The 19,323-nt window shown below is 40.7% G+C and overlaps 1 protein-coding gene across 1 annotated transcript in view; it reads right to left on the bottom strand.

The window, feature by feature from the left end:
* The window catches only part of INTS9 (integrator complex subunit 9), an 86,703-nt gene that overhangs the window by 15,750 nt on the left and 51,630 nt on the right, over positions 1–19,323 (bottom strand). The window contains exons 7-9 of the mRNA XM_019733114.3: positions 11,183–11,303; positions 10,262–10,396; positions 219–330 (exon numbers count right to left, since the gene is read on the bottom strand). Coding sequence (XP_019588673.1) covers positions 219–330; positions 10,262–10,396; positions 11,183–11,303 — 368 coding nt within the window. The remainder of the gene's footprint in view (positions 1–218; positions 331–10,261; positions 10,397–11,182; positions 11,304–19,323) is intronic.

The following is a 19,323-nucleotide window of genomic DNA, read 5'->3' as shown; positions in this document are numbered from 1 at the left end:
CAGATTTAAGTTGCTTAAGAACTGCTTTTGCTGATCACAGGTTTTGAAGGATCAGCAAAAAGACTGTGAGTAAATGCCCATTTAATTCCCAAAAGGCCGTAAAAGGGGCATCAGAGGGTGTGAATCTTGAAGGGAAGGGGCCAAACATTCTACAGAAGCAAGGTACCGAAAACTAAATTTAAACCGCACCCTCCAGAAGGCTGGAGGGGCGCACATACCCAGGTTGCTGCAGAACTCGCCCACCATGCCATCCGGGTTCGCGGTGGGAATCTGCGTGAGGCCTGTCAGAACCAGGACGTCGCTGTTTTTGAGGGAAGCTTGGTCCATGGGCTGAAAAACCAGAGAATTACGCATAGTAATTTTAAAAGGGATGTTATCTACAAATAGTAAAGGAAAAAGAGAATATACGCAATGCTCCTTCTATGTCCAGCTGACCAAGTCCTCTTACGCCCTCTAATGAAGTCTGTCACCGAAGAGCGGCTGCCCAAGGGGCACAGGGACTCAGAGGAGGAGGCACTTCAGCGGGTGATGGAAAAGTTTTGTTAACAGGGGTGGTGAGCACATCATAGCAAAATGCATAGAACTGTACATTTAAAATCTTTGGGTTTCATCAGATACAAATTTTACTTCAATAACAACAAAAAGCACATTTCAACAAGGCTTTTGCTCCTTTCAAAGTGTTATCTGACACTCACCATTGGCAGCCCTCGCACGTGAGCGTGCAGCAGAATCACCGGGAGGGTTTGCTGAGACCCACATCGCCAGGCCCCACCCAGAGCGGCTGAGCTGGGCCTGAGAATCTGCATTGCTAACAAGTTCCCCGGAGACGCTCCGGTGTGTGTGTGTGGGCACCATGCCTTGAGAACCACTGCACCATATAATTTGAATCTCAAAACAACTCTGCAGAGTACATGACGTCAGTGTATGTTATGAAAATACAGACTCAAGGAGCCTGGGTGATTTTCCCTAAGTCTTGATGGCAGAGGAGCCAGGAAGAACAATGGATTAGGAATTAGAAACACAAGGTTTCCTTCCAGTTCTACTGCCAGCCACATGACCTCAGCCAAGGCTCCGAGCTGGGTTTCCTGTAAAGTGGACACATTTCTTGACCCATCCTCCTCCAGTGATTTCTGAGAGTCTCACAATCTTCCTATGACCTATAAAATCCTACAATGCACTGTTATCTAATCCTCAGGACTCGTATCTTTACTTTTTCACCTGGCACAATTTGAATTTAATTGTGATTCCCCCCCCCCCCCAAGTAAATCAGAATTGAAATTAGAAACAAAAATGAAGGCTCATAATTAAGACACTGGAGAACTCATAGACGTTTTCATTTTATAACACATCTTTTCCTCAGTTTCATTTAGTATTCTCACTGGAATGTTAGGGGGAAAAAAAAAATAAGCAAGCCCAAACATGGTTTACTAAGAAGCCTCATCCATCCTTTCTCTATTCCAACCAGATTTCCCAGTAAAGCAATAAAATTCCAAATTGTAACGTAGCAAAGACCCATCATCCGAGTACACGTGACTTTTGATCTATTTTCCTTTAAAATTTTATATAAGCATGGATATATGGGCTTCATTATTTTTTAAGTAACAGGACTCTGGTTATGTAAGCTGCCTTATAATCTGAAAAACATTTCTTTAATGTGAATACAGAAAAAGTATGGTTGTGACAATCATACTGAATAGCTTCTAATTCCTATTTGCAGACACATGGCAGTGTGTATAAGAGCTTTTCCTCCTCTTGGGCAGGTCTGATGTACCTATTTGTATTTCTCTAACAAATACATATACATTCACTGTTTCCCCAGAAGGACAGAAGGGGAAATACAGTACAGTGGTTTATAGCAGCGAGTGTGTAGCGAGCCTGGGACTGTTCATTGTGTACATGCATCAAGCGGAAGGAAACTGGAATGGAGACAAAAGGGACCAAGCTTTGTTTGGTAGCACATTCAGCTTAAAATGGTTCACTATTTTATATGGATCTTAGTAGAACAAGCCAATAATGATTCACAGGGCTGATGGGAGACAGGGGAATTGAGGGAGCCCAGGAAACCCCTGAATTCGTGTGTATGGCTATGTACATTTTTCTATAGATTTAATTGGGTTGCCATATGGGGCCATGACCCTGAAAAGGTTAAGAACTGCTGATCTAAAGGAAATATATAATGGAGAGTGAACTCTGGCCCTGAAAACAACACAATCTCTGAACCTCAACCCTCAGCATTGACTTCCTTTAAAAATGAAATGCCTGTAATAAAAAACAAAAGTACTCCTGCACTATGAATCCTACCACATTGAAAGTTATGAGATACTTCACGACCAGGTCAGACTAGATGTTCGTAATTTTAGCCCTATTAACTCGGGAGACATTTCTTGTTGGTTCCCAGGGCTACCGTATAGGAGACTTAAAAGGCTTTTAGTGACACTCTCCAAACCAAGCTGACACCACCAACACCTCCACTTCACCATCGAAGGGCAACTGTATACATTGCTGGTGTCAACAGACACTCACTGAGCACTTCAAGTGGGGACATTTTATTTGAACACACAAAACCAAAACATTCCACTGTGCCCAAGAATCAAATAAAAACACCTTACAATGTAGAGCGTGACGATCACGTTTGTGGAATAAAATTGTGAAAAATGCTAGGCCCCAGGATGCCGGGGCCAAGGTGTGGGGCCTCTGCTGGCTCATTTTTGTTGGATATTTTGTACAGGGCGTGAAAAAAAGGAGACCAAGTCTCTAGGTCCAGAAGTTTACAATCTAGCTGAAGAGAAGACATGTCTATATAGTGAAGAAAGAGGATTATTCAAAATGCCATAGAAAATATAATGCAAATTTCAAGAGTCAGCACTGAGTATAGAAATGCCAAGAGGAACGCAGACTAGAGAGCCGCAGCAGGCCAGCCGGGGTTACTCACTGGTACATGCTTTTTGGCAGATGAAGTTCTGGTTCTCGCTTTCTCTCCTTCTTTGGCCAAGGAACTTAGAATCTACTTAAGACAGCCCAGGTCACTATGTCTGAAATGTCTCCGAGACACCCCTTCCCTCCCCATACCTCCCCTCCTACACGTGCCCCATGGCCTCCACCACCTTCTATCCCTGTACTAACCACACTCAACCGTAATTTCCTATTTACTTGTCTGTGTCCCCCAGAGGACTAGGAAGCTCTCCGAGGGCAAGGACTCTGTATCCCTATTACCTAGCAAAATTCCTGGCACACAGCAAATACTAAATAAGTGTTTGCTGAATAAATGAGTGCATGAAAAGCACACAGTCTGGTAGGAAATGTGAGGGCATTCCCTCCTGGGAAATAGTGCCCTGGAAGTCAGGAAGGTGAGAATAAGTACGTCAACTGTGGGAGGAGGGCCTGGTAGGGCAGAGGAAGGCAACCTGTAGATGCCAAATGAAGTGACTTGGCTGGAATAGAAAGACAACATTGGGGCTGACAAGAGAGTGAAAACAGGAAAAGTATAATTGATAAAGGGCCAACAGGTCAGAATCATGAAGCTGCCGGGGGTGGGTGGGTGGGGGGCAATGAGATGTCAACAGTTTGAAGCAGGAGAATGATGTTTTTGTTACAATAATTAGAGACGTTGGTGAAAGAGGAGGGTGAGACTACACTGGGGGTCGTGGGGGGGGGGGACACTCTGAAGGCCCCTACAGCCAACCAGACATAAAGGGAAAAAAATTATAATTTCATGGCAGTTGAGGATATGGAAGCAGCAGATCTCATGACACCACAGAAACCAACAGACGTCTGGGAATGGACTGGATATACAGGAAAATGGAGAAAGCAAGACCTTAAGATAACTCCAAAATTTGAAATCTGAGATGCAGTCAAGGGAAATTTAAAAGATGCAATGATTTAAAAGAATGAAGAGGCAATAATAAGTCCAGTGTTGGCAAGTTGCAAGTGTTTGGGGGATAGCTAAGTGGGTTTATTCTGCTAGTAAAAGATAGAACAATGGGGTCTGCTGTATATGGAGGTTAGCCAGGTACCTTCATTGAAGTAGTTAATAGAAAGGTCATTTATTTAGAGAGAAGAAAGAGGCACAGGTCCAGGACGAAGGCTGGGGGGACCCCATAAGGCATATGGGAGAGGAGCAAATAAAAGAGAAGCACACAGTGCAGTGAAGAGCTTCCTACATACAAACATGAGGAGTCGGGGAAGGGAGCATTATGGTGCTTTCACCCTATAATATGGCAAAAGATCAAGTAGAGTAAGAAGAGGAGGACGACAACAAAAGATTGCTCCAGAAGCCTAGACAAAAGGGAATTTCAATAAGAGATCAACGACCAGTGTCAACTGCAGCTGTGGGATGCCACGGAAAATAGAACGAGTGAAAGTTTGGCCGGAAGCTGATCACTGCGGATCTGGAGATGAGAAACTGGGTCCGTGAGGTAAGCGGGAGAAAGCCAGGTGTACAAGGTGAACAGGGGAAACCTCATCACGGTTAAGAGAAAAAGAACGCAGTAGTCAGGTGATGAGGCAGTCGTCTGAAAACCTTTGTCCAGATTAAAAACCCTCAGATTTGCTTAAAAGCAGAAAAGGAGGGATTGGTGAAAAAGTTAATGACGTAATGACCTCTATTCCTTGATGAGAGGAAGGAAGAAACATATTTGAGATCCTGAAGCCCAACATACCAGCTTCCAAGGCCAATTCAAAGCTCACTCCTCCAGGAGGTCTCCCTGACCCCACAGGGAAGGGATGCACCCTGTTTCTAAATCCCACCGCACTTTGGTGGATTTCTAATCTGACGGTATTGATCGCTTGCAGCCTGGAGGAAAGTTCTGTAGGTACATATCTTCTTCCCCTGTTTTAACTTCTGTAAATGTAATACCTACCCATCTGTGCTCCATTCTCAGCCTAGCACATTCCATTGCCCAAAGTAAGGGCTTGGGAAATACCACTGATTAAATGAGGGAATAAATGAGTGAATAAATGAAGTTGCATACATTATTTCTGAGAGCAGGAACTATTGTGCAGAGAGAAGCTGCGCACCAGAGAAGAAATGAAACAGCAAGTGTGGAAAGGCACAGACGGGAGTCTGGCAGGCGGTGCCGTCTCTCCCTCCTGGCTTCATGGGATCTGCCGACTGCGCTCAATTCTCCAAACCGATCACGAACCATTAGCAGCACAGCTGCCCCGCGGCCCCAGCACCCAAATCTATTAGGTCTAACTTTGACTCCTGGGCACCGTGCCCACCGAGAGGACAAGCGGACCGACCCGAGGAGGCCCAGCTGCAGCTCTGGGACAAGCTGGGTCTGTGTCCACGGGGAGGACAAACTTCCTGTCCACTGGCCCTGACAGCTGAGGGGGAAGCTGGATGCTGTGGCTTGTACCAGACACTTTTCTTAATATTTTGGGGATGTGGCTGTGTCCTTTACCCAGCAAGAGTGGGCCGTCCTGGGCATGTCCTAGGGAGAGCTGTGCAGATGTGATGCTGGAGAATATCATCAGTCACCTGGTCTCCATGGATGGAGAACATGAGGCCCAGAGAAGTGAAGTGATGAGTTTCATGCTGCCCGCTCGAGTGGAAGGGTCAATTCTCAGCCTAAGCCTGGCTCTGATGCCTCACAGAAGAGCGGGGAACTCAAGCCCAGTTCTCCCATGGGCGCAGGGGAGCACGGGAAACCTCAACCAGCTGTACTGAAGTCTGAGTTTTGTGGATGCAGAAAAACATCTGTGTGTTGACACCACAACCCAAGCTCTGGATTCTGCATGAGGGTGACCATGTGACTTTAATTCCCCAGGTCTGTACCAGGGAAAGACATACTCCCAGAAAACTCCCAAGGACTGAGGCTGATGACAAGATCCAGGCCTGGAGGGAGAAGCAGCAAACTACAACTATTTCCCAGGGATGTCTTGAAGGAAATTAATGTTACATCAGAAGACTAAGGAGTAGCTGAAAAATATTGACATGTACATCCACATGAAGACTTGGAAGAGGTCACAGATTTATTACAATAAAATAAAATACATTAAAAAAACAAACAAAAGGAACCTCAAAAAACTGTTACTGTAGAGCATCCAGATCAATGCACTGCATAAACGACAACAAAACGTGGGGAATTCAGAGGGAACAAAAAAATATATAAAAAAACAAAACAACAAAACAAACTTACCCAAACGACTGCCTTAGCTCTGAAAACCTGATTCAAGTAATCCAAATTTAAGATTTTTTTTAGATTTAAGAGAAGAATTCACATTTATTACTGCCAAAGTCTTCAAGACCTTAGGAAAACAAACCACCAGGAGTTAAATGATACTAAGAGAGGAGCTGATAGCTTTAAATATACTTATTGGAAAGCAAAGAAAGACTAATACAAATGAGATAAGTATTAAAAGAAAAGGAACAGAATAAAACCGAGAAAGGAAATAATAAAGGGCAGGATAGAAAATGGAAATACAACAAAAATCATTGAAAGCAAAAACTTTTTCTTTGAAGAAAAACAGTAATGTAGAAAAGTTTTGACAAGTCTGACCAAAACACACACACACACACACACACACACACACACACACACAAAACAGTGATGGCAATAAACAAAATTTAGAATGAAAATAGAATTACACACAAAAAAAGTTTATTAAAAGGGTAGCATAAATAATTCCATGTTTTGAAAACCTTGGCAAAATGGATAAATTTCTGCCAAAATTGGTACAATTTTGACCTAGAAAAAATAGTTCAATAAACATGAAAAAATAATTAAATGGTAATCCCAGGCCTAGACAGTTTTATGGGAATTTGATTTTCAAGAAAATTCCTAAGGTGCAGGGATTAAGAAGTATAAATCGGCAGTTACAAAATATCATGGGGATGTAAAGTACAGCATAGAGAACATAATCAATAATATTGTAATAACTATTTATGGTGTCAGATGGGTACTAGACTTATTGGGGTGATCACTTTGTAAATCATATAAATGTCTAACCACTATCCTGTACACCTGAAAGAAATCTAAATGACAACTGTAATTGGAAAGAAAGAAAAGATAACCTCTATCAGCATATTTGTAGCATTAGAAAAAAGAGGGAAAGGTGCCCAAATCACCTAATGAGACTAATGTACTTCCAACAAATGAAGACAGTACAAGAAAACCATGCCTGGGTTCATTTTTCATTTACAAATGTAGATTATAAATTTCAATAAAATACTAACTGATTCCAGGAGGGCATTAAAAAGAATAAATTGTGATCAAGTAAGATTTATTCAGGGAATGCAAGGAAGGTTCAAGGTGAGAAAAGCTAACATTACAATTCACTACATTAATGGTTTGATAGAAAGAAATCACATGATTACCTCACAGACTCAGAAAAAACAATTGATAAGGTACAATATCTATATCTGTTTGTTTTTTAAAATCAGAAAATTAGGAATAGAGGAGAAATTCCTAAAATTGATAAAAACGCATAGCAAGCATCATATTTAATGAAGAAATTACAAAAGCATTCCCTGTAAAATCTGATACAAGCCCAGGATGCGACTATCGTCACTTCCGTTTAACATGGGACTAGAAAGCCCAGTTACAAGACTGGAAAAAGTAATAAAAGATGTAAGGATTGGAAGAAAAATGACAAAACTATTACCTCTTTGCAGATAATATTATCACCAATAGATAAATATTAGAAAATTTGAGAATTTAGCATGGTTACTGAATATCAGATCAATTTAAAAACATTAAGACGGAGACCTTGTGCTTAGTAAAGGCAGGTTCTCTTCCTTTTCCATCTGGGATGTTGTCCTTTTTTTGGCCTCAATTCTCCTAACTCTCCAAACATTCTTATTCAGGACCATTTGTCTTGGTCAGGACCATTTCCACTGTCTATTGGTAAATGTTCCCTACAGCTCAGTCTTTTACCCTCAGCCCTTTATTTATATACTTTCAGAAATCTGATAACTCTCCAATTTGTCTCCAGGCTTGCCTTCACATCTGTGTTCCAGCTCTGTATTTCCAACTACGAATGTTCTCTCAAATTTCTATTCATCACACCCACTACCCCCTTCTAAAAACCCCTCCACCCATCAACTTCTCCTGGTCAGCCAGTGTCATTATCACCATTCTCAGTGTCATCCAGGCATGAAATCTTTGAGTTGTAATTTTCCTTACCTGAAGACAGTGGGCATTCAATAAATGTTTGTTGAATGAAAGACCTGCCAATGTTTTAACTTGTCTTTCCATTCTTACTGCCTCAGGCTTAATCCGAAGCCTCATTCCACCTTGCTTATTAGATCATTAGCGCCGCTGGCTGTTTTGTTTGTACCTAATGAAGGTTCCATTCAAGTAGACCAGTAGTTGGCTTTTTTCTGTAAAGTTTAACTTTAAAGTATAACCACTGCAATGATGTGTTAGCAGCCATTACCAATCCATAAAGAAATGGCTGTGGCTGTATTCCAACAAAACATTATTTACAAAAACAGGTCAGGGGCCAAATTTGGTCCACAGGCCATAGTTTGCTGATCTCTGAAGTGGCCTATTGGGTTTTTCCAAACCCAAACTTTTCTTATCCGTGCTAATTCAACACAGAATCCAATGATCTGAGTAAAAGAAAATCTAATTTATTTTCTGTTTTACATACAATCCTGGTTGCCAGCTAGAAATTAAAATTAATTACTTATGTTGCTCATTACTTTCAAAACCTTATTTTCCCTTTAAATTTATGAACCTTGTAAGAATAATTTACTGGAAATTACATCAATAGTACTGTAAAGACTTTGATTTAAGCAGGACAAATAGGAAGAGTTGGCAGCCAAATAATCTTTCTGTCTTTCATGGAGGACTATATCGGGAATGATTAGGAGCTGCCAATAAAAAATTTTGATTCAATCAAGCAGATTAAGATGACATTGATGGGCTTTTGATTTCAATAAGCGGGAAAGGTCCAGAATTCTGCTAACTATGGGAAAAATAACAATGTGTCCCCTCTAGACCTTGAGATGAAACTTGATTATAAAAGAAGGTATGAAAAAAACAATGCATAGTGGCAGCTCAGAAGCATCCTACTATTCTAGACTTATGGCAGCCATTCTTTTTCCCATATTAAAATGGGATACAGACTTCCCCAAGACATCTACCTATCAGTCTGTCTGTCCGTCCGTCCGTCCGTCCATCCATCCATCCACTATCTAATCTCCTCTGCCCTCCTTTACAAACATGGAACAAACCAGGATTTATGAAATGAATAAATTCTTTACAAATGTCTAAAATGGAATAAATAATACATTTATAATAATGTTTATGTACTTAGTTTCTTGACAATATGATTGTTAATGAATGACTTCCTTAAAACCTTCCGATAGCTTCCCTCTACACATTAAACTAAAACCCAAATTTCTTATTATGGCCTACCAACTCCTACATGACCTGGTCTCTGCTACTCTCCCAGGCTCTGCTAACAATACTTCAGATGCTGCGATCACAATCGTCCTCTCTGTTCTGTGTCCAGCTTGTTCTTGCTGTAGGGGCCTTTCGTTTGCCATGTCGCTAATACTTTGCCCTCACGGCTTTCCATGGCTCATTTCTTCAGGTCTCAATTCCAATGAGATCTCCCCCAGAAGCTTTCTCTGATCATCCAATTTAAATGAGTCTCTATCACTCTGTACATAACCCTACTTTGTTGTTTTGTGTTTGTATCACAACCTGAAATTACTGTGCTCATTTTCTGTATACCATCCTCTCTCCACACATCTGCTGGACGTAGATCTGTGAGCAGGGACTTTGCCTGTGGGTCACCACTGGATCTCTAACACCTAGAGGAGTGCTTGACACATAATAGGCCCTTAATAAATATTAAGCAATTAACATTTGCTGAGTAAACAAGTCTCCACCTCTGTTCTACATTCAGGCTATGATTCTTAGAAGTGTTGGGAAATATCAGCATTCTAGAGGTGACCCTAGAGGCAGCAGAATCTTACAGAGGAACTTACAATCCTTAATGTTGGGGCATGAATAATCTAAACTTGGATAAAGAGTATCAGTAGAACATAAAGTTTCAGTTCAGCAAGATGAATAAGCTCTACTGTACAACATGGTACCTACAGTCACCAATAATGCCTCATACAGTTAAAAATTTATTAAGAGGGTAGATCTCATGGTAAGTGCTCTTCCTACAATTTGGAAAAAAAAAGTGTCTGTAGAAACCAAAATTAGGAAGGTTTAAAAACAGCGGATGCTACTCTCCTTACATTCTGAATTTGGGTTAAACAACCAAAAAGCTGAGTGGTTAAGAGAGAATTCGGAGTTACCTGGGGGTGTGTGGTAAGCAAAGAGGACCCAGAGACGTAAGACACTTTCTCATAATGGGACTGGATGATCCAGTTGGAGCTTCCGAGGGCGTAGCCAGAGCTTAGAGGAGTCACCTGCACGGCACCAAAAAGCTCCTAGAAAAGAACCACAGGAAGAATGTGTGATGAGCTTGCAGCAATGCAGCCACGCCACGAGTTTGTAGGAAAAAAACAACAGAAATACTCTTCTCCACTTAGAAACTATTTTAAAGTAAACCAGAAAGCTTACAGGAAAACAGAAGGATGCTGGAGACCAGGTGGCTGACACAGAAAGCAATCCTACAGTCTTTACTTGTCACCTCTTAGAGTTTCAGCCCATCCACATGTCACCAGGCACCCACGCCTCACTCATGAAAAGGCAGAGATGATACATTACCAAATAAACGAGACAGATACTCAGTTTCCTTTTTCTTTTCAGGTTAGATGTTAGTGTTATGGTTCTTCTGTACTGAGTGGCTCTGGGTACAAGTTAACAGAAATGGGAACCCTTAATCATTATCAGGTTAGAGCTCAAAAGTTATGCTCGCCAAATTGCCTCTTGATCTCTTTTATGTTCTCCATTTCCTATCTCATTTGCCCCAAATCTGCAAAGTAAGCACCCACTATTCTAAAGTGAACAAAATGAGATGCTTTTCTCCTGACCCATAAAATGCTGATCAATCAAATACTAGCTAGTGATGGGGAATGTAAGGGTTAGGAACGAGCGTCAGTAAGAACCTGGAAGGAATGGAGGAAAAGAACACATGTTCTGTCCTTTCACCGTGCACTAGTACAAGATTCTAGTGACTGAATGGCTTATGAAAGGGAACTATGGGATCCTACCAAAAAAACAATATAAATCGAAAGCATTCAGTAATTTCTTAAAATCTTATCAACACTCACAATTTTCTGAGAATATCCCACCAGCTGGATTTTACTAAGGGCGGAGTTCACCTCTTGCATTGTATAGCATCTTCTCCAGGTGGATACGTCCACTGCATCCTTGAGGGGAGAAGGCAGCAGCCTGTAAATGCATCACAATGTCAATTCACATTATGTAGGATTCCTTTCAAGTAACTTGTCCGTTTTGCCTAAGTTGTCCAATTTACTGGCATATAATTGTTCACGGGATTCTTCTGAAATCACTTTTATTTCTGTAATCTTGATTGTACTGCCCCCCCTTTCATTTCTGGTCCTAGTAATTTAAGTCTTCTCTCTCTGTCTCTTGGTCAGTCTAGCTAAAGGTTTGTCAGTTTTGTTGATCTTTTCAAAGAACCAACTTTTGGTTTCACTGATTTTCTGGATTGCTTTCCTAGTCTCTATTTTGTTTATCTAGCATATAGCTGGATCTTTTTCTAAAACCTAGTCTGATAATTTGTTATTTGATTGGACTGTTTAAGACATTAATATTTAATGATATTATTGATATAGATGGCTTATGTCTACCAATTTAATTTTTGTTTTCTGTATGTCTCATGTCTTTTTTGTTCCTCTATTCCTTTTACTACTTTTTTTTTAATAGTTAATGAATATTTTCTGAGGTAGCCTCTTAAGTCTTTTCATGATTTTTCACTATTTTTTAAAAGTTATTCCTTAGTGGTTGTTCTAGGGCTTATCACATACATCTCAACATAGAGCATTTCTTTATGACATCTCACATTCTCTTCCCTGTTCAAAAGAATGGGCCCACAAAGCTATAGAAATGTACTGGGTTAAACATAGAAAAGGCCTGGCATAAAAGGGGAAAATAAAACATGATTTGTGACTTTTCAGACCAGCATTAGGAGCATCTATTAAAACAAACACACAAACAATGTGTCATAAAAAAACATTTTATCATTTGTTTTAATATAATCAAGAACAGACCAGAAAAGTAACTTCCCTGAGATTCTCTGTACAATATAATAAAGGTGAAAAGACTTCTGGTGAATTGAATATATACATTAGCTCTGCTCTCTCCTGAAATATTACTGAACAATATAGTAAAGGGCTTCACACACACACACACACACACACACACACACACACACGACAAAGAAGATGAGAGAAGAGACAAGAGCAATAGCATTTTAGAAAAGTGGAAAGCAGAATGATAAGTGATGACAGCAGACCCAGGAAAGTCCAATTCAAGCAACTTAATTTATACTGCAGAACCCACATAAAGCTCAGCAACGGGAAACAATAGGCATGTCTGAAGTGAAGTTGAAGGTGGGCCTAAAACAGGAGGATTTGTTGACAAAACTGATTAAGAAATTGAACCTTCCAGTTCTCCTCACCTGTTCCATATAGCTCAGCAATTGTCCCTTGCCGTCCCAGGACCGTTACCAGAGGTTATTCTCTGGAGAGTGTGAAAATACGAGTCTGGACTAGGGAAAATCATCAACAGCTAGAGGCAGCTTTCTTAAGCAAAAGTTTATATACTGACAGTAAAAACGTTCTCCTCATATGACTCCCTGAACACTTTCAGTTAGGCTTATACCCTCCAGGTCAGGATACTGGAAGAAACTTCTCTGAAAGTTTTGATCAGCACCAAGGAAAAAACTCAACTAAAAGATACACTGGGAGTTTTACAATGAAATTGCTGAACCAGGTTACATTATGGTATGATTTCAACAAGACCTACTTATAGCACACAGACATTTTAATCAGTTTTTTTAAAAATTGTCTAACTCTTAAACATGTGTCAATAACCAAGGATTATGATACATTTGAAGAAAGTGTCTGAAATGATAAAGGCCAAAACAAATGGAGGAGGAGGAAACAAAATGAGAGAAAGTAAATTAGGCAGGTAGAATATAATATCATTACTACCCTTAGATAGATAAATAAGATAAGCTATTTAGGAAATGAGAAGATTCTTCTACTAAGAAAGGTGAAGCATTAAGAGAATAAAAAGAGCTCTTGGGAATAAAAATATGATAGCAGATAGACAATGAAAGCATGCCAACAAAACGTGTCAAGGTTTTAAAGTGAGCTAAAAACATTTAAAAAATTATGCAAGAGGTGAGAGACCCACATAAATGAAAAATAAGAAAAGCTTAAAATGAGGTGCTAGAACTCAAAGAATCAGAAATTTAAAAAAAATTCAGAAATGAAGACTGAACTAATAGAAACACACGAGTGAATAAATACAACAGATAATGCTGTTAAATAAAATATAGGAAGGAAAAATTAAATGCTAAAAAGAAATGAAGAGATAAAAAGAATTTGAAAGAAGGTGGCCAAGTGGCCTGAAGACAGATGAAGAAGGTTCAACATACAGACAATAGGATTCCCTAACAGAAACCCAAGCAAGGCAACAGAACAAGCAACAAAAACCGTAATTGCTAAAATAAAACAAAGGCTTGAAACTACAAATGATAAGAACACACCATATGCCTGAGAATACTGGCCCAGAAGAATTAACACACGATGTATTATGGGAAAAATATTCAGACTATACAGAAAACAGACAAACATACTTTTGGGCATGTGGGCAAAAGGGGCAAGTGACTTACGAGAAAAATAAAGTTAAATTCGATCAGAGTTTAACAGCAATGCTTTTTACTAGAAGAAAATAGAATAACATATTTAAGACACTCAAAGAAAGAAAATGCAAGCTAAGGATTAGACATGTAGTAACACTGACTTTCAAGGTCATAGAGCATAGATAAACAGTTATTAACCTGCAAGAACTCAGGGTATATTGTTCTGATGATCCCATCCTCAGATTTCTTTTGAAGAATGAGCTTCACACAAGCAAAGTGAGAGGAACATCAACATATGGGTTGGTAGTGGGTTTTAAATACAGAGTTACTTGTAGAAGTAACACCAAATGAAGGTTAAAAAGGAGAGAGAATGATATGCAATGGTTATAGTTTCTGACAATATACAATAAAAAATATATTTTTTAAACGCAAGGGAAATATACATGCTCTGCCCTCCAGAGAGGCCTAGAAACAACGATCAACCCAGTAGCAATGACCATTGCTGGCAATCAAACGGGAGCTTCAAGTTCCATTTCCCAGTAAAAGAATCCAGAGTTTCTTGCACAAATGGGTGATTCCAGATTTAGGACAGGGAATGTACAAGATGAGTCTTAAACATCCTGCTACACTAGATAGCAAAACAACAACAACAAAACAATAAAAAACAAAACAGAAAAAACAAAAACAATCAAAGACTACAAAAGGTCACAGTTAAAAGATGCCGTGGACGACGTGAAATGTTTTCGCTGCCAAAGATGGGACAATCTGAGCTGCAAAAAGGACAATATTGCTGTGTGTTGTAATCCACGAAACATGTTTCAGAGGGGGTTGTGACTAGATTGGGGCACAGAGAGGGGCTTTTAGTTACTGGAAAGTTTCTATTTTTTAACCTGGGCAGTATTTATAAGGGTAGTTGCTTTATAATAATTTATTAACTATACGTATTAGTTTTGCGTGTGTGTTGGTATCTGTGTTTTATATTATAACAAAAGGCTTAATTTAAAAAATAGAAAAGTTTATGCCAAAATAAGAAATTTGATAGCAGAACTGAAAAACTCATAGAGAGGTTGGGTGATAAAGTTAAAAGATTATCCCAGACAAAAGAACAAATAAAAACAGAGATGGAAAAGAGGAGAGAAAAATATCTAAGTGCCAGTCTGGGAGGTTCAACATCCAAATAACAAGAGTTTCAGAAAGAACACAAAAAATGAGGAAGAAAACTTTAAAAATAAGGGGAAAATGTTTCTTTTAAAACCAGAATTGAAGTTCTTGATTTTCCAGATCAGGGGTCAGCAAACATTTTCTATAAAGGGCCACAGATATTTTAAGCCTTGCAGACAATACAGTCTCTGTAATGACACAGACAAAATGTAAATGAATGAGTGTGCCAATAAAACTCTATAAAAACAGTGGAGAGCCAGATGTGGCCCTCAGAACAGGAGCTTGGCCATAGCTGCCACCCCGTTCTAAATTGAAAGGGCCCACTAAGTACCCAGCACATGAAGGAAAACTGTCCTTTAGTAAAAACGTATCATCATAAACTGACAAAAACAAAGAGAAGATCCTAAAAGTTTCCACAGAGGAATAAACAGTATACCACCAAAGATCTAGACTCAATAGCATTGGACTTTTCAATAGCATTTCTGGGAGCTAGAAGAAGAAAATAGAGCAATGCTTTCAAAATTCTAGGAAAAAAGTCGTATCTAATCTGCATTTCTATCAGTGTCAGGGTAGAAGAAAGGCCTTTTAGACATGTAGGATCTCAGAAAATTTACTTCCCATGCACATCTTTCTCAGGAAGTTATTGGAGCATGTGCTCTGCAAAGTAAAGGTGTAAACAACAAGAAGAAAAAGGACCCAGAAAACAGAACTTCTAACAGAAGAAAGAGGTGCAGAATCTTCAGGATGATGACAAAGAAAATCCTAAACTGAGAGCTATGCAGCGGGCCGAAGAGCAGCTGAAGCGAGACTAGAGGAAGAGAGAAAGCTCTGGGAGGGGATTGTTTAAAGAAGATAAAATTGTCAGAACACTTAGAGATGTATATACAAGGGGCAGAGGTTAGAAACAAATTAGTAATAAGTACATGGGAAACTAAGCAAATAAGGAAACGAGACAATTACTAACTCAAGGGAAAACAAAAAGTTGTGTAAGAAGAAAAAAAGAGCTCTAACAATGGCCTGTGAACTGCATTTATGCACCATAATAATGGAAAACACTGAATAGAGAGTTAGCCGAAATAGCAGAGATCGTGTTGTTTCCATTCCCTTCACCTGCTTCTCCAGCGACAAAATATCAATCATCCTTCTTTTTACCTCTGCATAAACAGACACATGAAGATTTTATTTCACTTATCTGTCCTACATATATTGGATTGCTTTAGGTTTTACAGTATGTATTCAATAAATACTTTACTTAGCCCTGACCGTGGCCATAGCATTTAAGTTTTATAAAGGATATAACAGGCACAACGTAAAGGCCACTGCTCCCAAGGAGCTGACGTCTAAAAAAGATTTTACATCAATACAAGGCAATAAAAGAGATGTCAAAAGCCATGACTCACCAGTGCCTGCAAATGTGCCTTCCTTTATAAAAGGGCCCAAATGATGTATTAAAAAAATACAAATCTTAACACATCCACACCCACCTTCCCCTCGCCCACTTTAATGCCTCTCCATTACATTCAGGATAAAATCCAAGGCTCTTCGCATGACTTTATAAGTTTCTTCTTTATTCTGTATTTTACATCCTATATACTGAGCTATAAACAGCTCTCTGAGCACCAGGCTCCCTCCAGCTTGTAACCTTCCCCATTGTCTTCTTCACATTTTTGTGGACAAGACCTCCTTTTGCTTTGAAACAGACCACTTGTGGCTTTTTCTCAGTGTTGTACCACCAGGCTAGGCCAGGAGCACATCCTATGGGCAGTTTGGGAAGACGTCCTGACCCTGAGTACGGAGACAGGGAAGTGGAACAGAAGCACCCCTGGAGAGGCTGCTGGGAGAGACTGCTGGGAGAGGCTGCTGCTCCCGCTGCTCTCCTCCCACCGCTCCCCTGGAACTCTGCCAAGCACTTGGAGGAGGGAGAGGTTTCTCCTAGAGGCTGTGACATAATGGAAAAGACAGACCTCTTCCTCTCTGCTACCTCTTGACCTCAGCCTCAGTTTCCTCATTGGCAAGACAGGGAGAATATCACCTTTCTTTTAGAGCTGTTCTGCAAGGGGTGAATGACACAACGCATGCATCTGGCACAGCACTGATGCTGAAACAAGACGGTCTCCAACCCTCCCCAACATACACAGCCATCACAGCCCCAGGAGCACATGGATCTTCCAACAACATTGTAGTGACCTTCAATCCAGGTTGATTTATTTTGATGAGTAGCAACGACAATGAACTCGAGTGGCCCAAACACTGCTCTAAAGGGTCTCCAGGAAGAACCCAAGCAACAACCCTGTGTTAGCTCCTCCTTTCAATGCCTCAGGATCAGAGAGCCCCGTGGCGTGAACCTCCTAGGGCTGCCCCTCATGAAAAATAGACTTCTCATGTTGGGTTGCGTAGGGGGCGGAAGGGTTTCTTAACTTGATGCCTGAGCTGGAATGCTATCAGGGGAGTGGCCAGAGAGCGCCATTGTTTAATAGATAACACTTGCAGCCCAACCGCATCTCTCAACCCCGTGGAATTTATTTGATGTTGCCCTCAGCTTTGCCAAGGCCCTGAAATGGAGCCACCTCTCTCACAGGGTGAGCTAAATACAAAGTCACGCACAGGTGAGGTGAGGCCTCCTTTCTTCACTCTGGCTTCCTTCCCGTCGTCCCTTGACAACTGGTACTGCCATTACCTAAAACACCACCTGCGCTTTACCTTCTTCCCCTGACAGCCCTTCTCAGCATCCTCTCCTCTTCCCACCCAGGACAATGCCCTGTGGAAATTAAGCAGATTAAAATCTGGAACAGTCTCTCAAAAGGAGTAACTTGGTTACATGCATGCTCCCACTCTCCACTGGAGATATATCCAGCCTCCAGGATAAGCCAGCAGATGCTTTGAGCCCTGAGTAAGGGAAAGAGGGAAGACTGAAGATGTGAAATATTTACTACTTTTGTCCTCAACAGACCAGAACCTATTTCTAGAGAAATTACTGGAGTGTTTCGGGGGGCGGGGGAATAATTTCCTTAAGCAAAACAAAAGACTTGTGAAAAATTCAGGTATGTTTCAGCTCAGATCTTTTCCCATTTCCCCCTTCAGGGTAAATGGCATAGAAATCATAAACTTATGTTCCAGAGAAACTGAAGAAGACATTTGTTTATGCAGAAGCATTTGACTATACTGATTTTTTAATAATCAGCTTAGTAGAGTACTTTTGGGGTGGGTGGAGAGTGTCTTGTTAAATACTCTCAATAACAATAACATAGACCTTTGTACCCCATTATATCACATGGTAGTATCTTTTCCATTTTTACATCTTTAGCCTTGAGCACAGTGCTCAACATAAAGACACTCAAAAGACAAAATGCCTGTTCACTTGTTACCCCAGGAAAGGCAGGAAGCAGCGAATCCTTCATTCACGAGCCCTCCCTGAAGAGCAGCAGTAAGTTTGGGCAGAGCTGAGCCCTAGGACTGTGCGAGGTGCTGGAGACGTTAAGGACGAACCGACCAGTGAGACTAAGCGGGAGGCTAAGAAGGTCCCAACGACTCTGGTCTCTGATCTGACCTGCTCAGTTATGGTTTCACGGCAGCAGCTTCTGACATGGCTCCCAAGGAACCTGGCCGCCCGGGTCCCCGCCTTGTGTTATCTCCTTCCCCTGAGTGAGGCTGGGACATAAAGGCTTGCTTCTAGTGAAGAGGACAGGACAAAAGCAACGGGATGTCACTTCTAAGATGAGGTGACAAAAGACTTTCATGTTGCCCACTCTCTCGCCCTCCTGTTTGCTAGCTTGGATCTCATGGGCCACAATGTTGCAGATACTCTGCAGGGAGGCCTGAGGGACATTTCAGTCCAAAGTCCCTGAGGAGCTGCATCTTGCCAGTGACCACACGAGTGAGCTGGGAAGGGGATCCTTCCCAGTGGAGCCTGAGGTAACCGCAGCCTCCAGGAGACCCAGGTGACCCAGGGTTACTAATAAATTGTAAAGTTTTCTGGGCCTTGTGCTAGTACAGAGGCAGTGTTTTAATACCTTCACTAAGTTTGAGCCTTTCTCAGGTAAGGCTCAGGTCTCCTCAATGACATTTTTATAAACTCGAATTGTACAGAATTTTTGTAGAAATCTGATCTTCATATCCAATTGAACACTGATTTTTGCTTCTTTTAGTTGCAATATTGAGCAATTAACTTTTTTTCCTCCATATTTCTAAAATCAGGGTAAACTACTTCCCTCACAGATTGTTGTGAGCACTACAGCAAATGAGCAGTAAAATATATATTAATAGGTAAATATATATATGATATTTAGTGCATATTAATTCCCTCTCACCTTTATTCTTAAATTCTATGGGTACCTGATTCTGGTAGCTTACATACGGACTACACCTTTCAGATCTAAAAGTAAGTATTTGTCATTCCTCTATTTGAAAACATCTAGG

This window comes from Rhinolophus sinicus, chromosome 15, assembly GCF_057876585.1.
Source record: "Rhinolophus sinicus isolate RSI-liver-muscle chromosome 15, RSI-T2T, whole genome shotgun sequence".
Taxonomy (NCBI): domain Eukaryota; kingdom Metazoa; phylum Chordata; class Mammalia; order Chiroptera; family Rhinolophidae; genus Rhinolophus; species Rhinolophus sinicus.
This window is presented reverse-complemented; position numbering and strand designations above follow the sequence as displayed.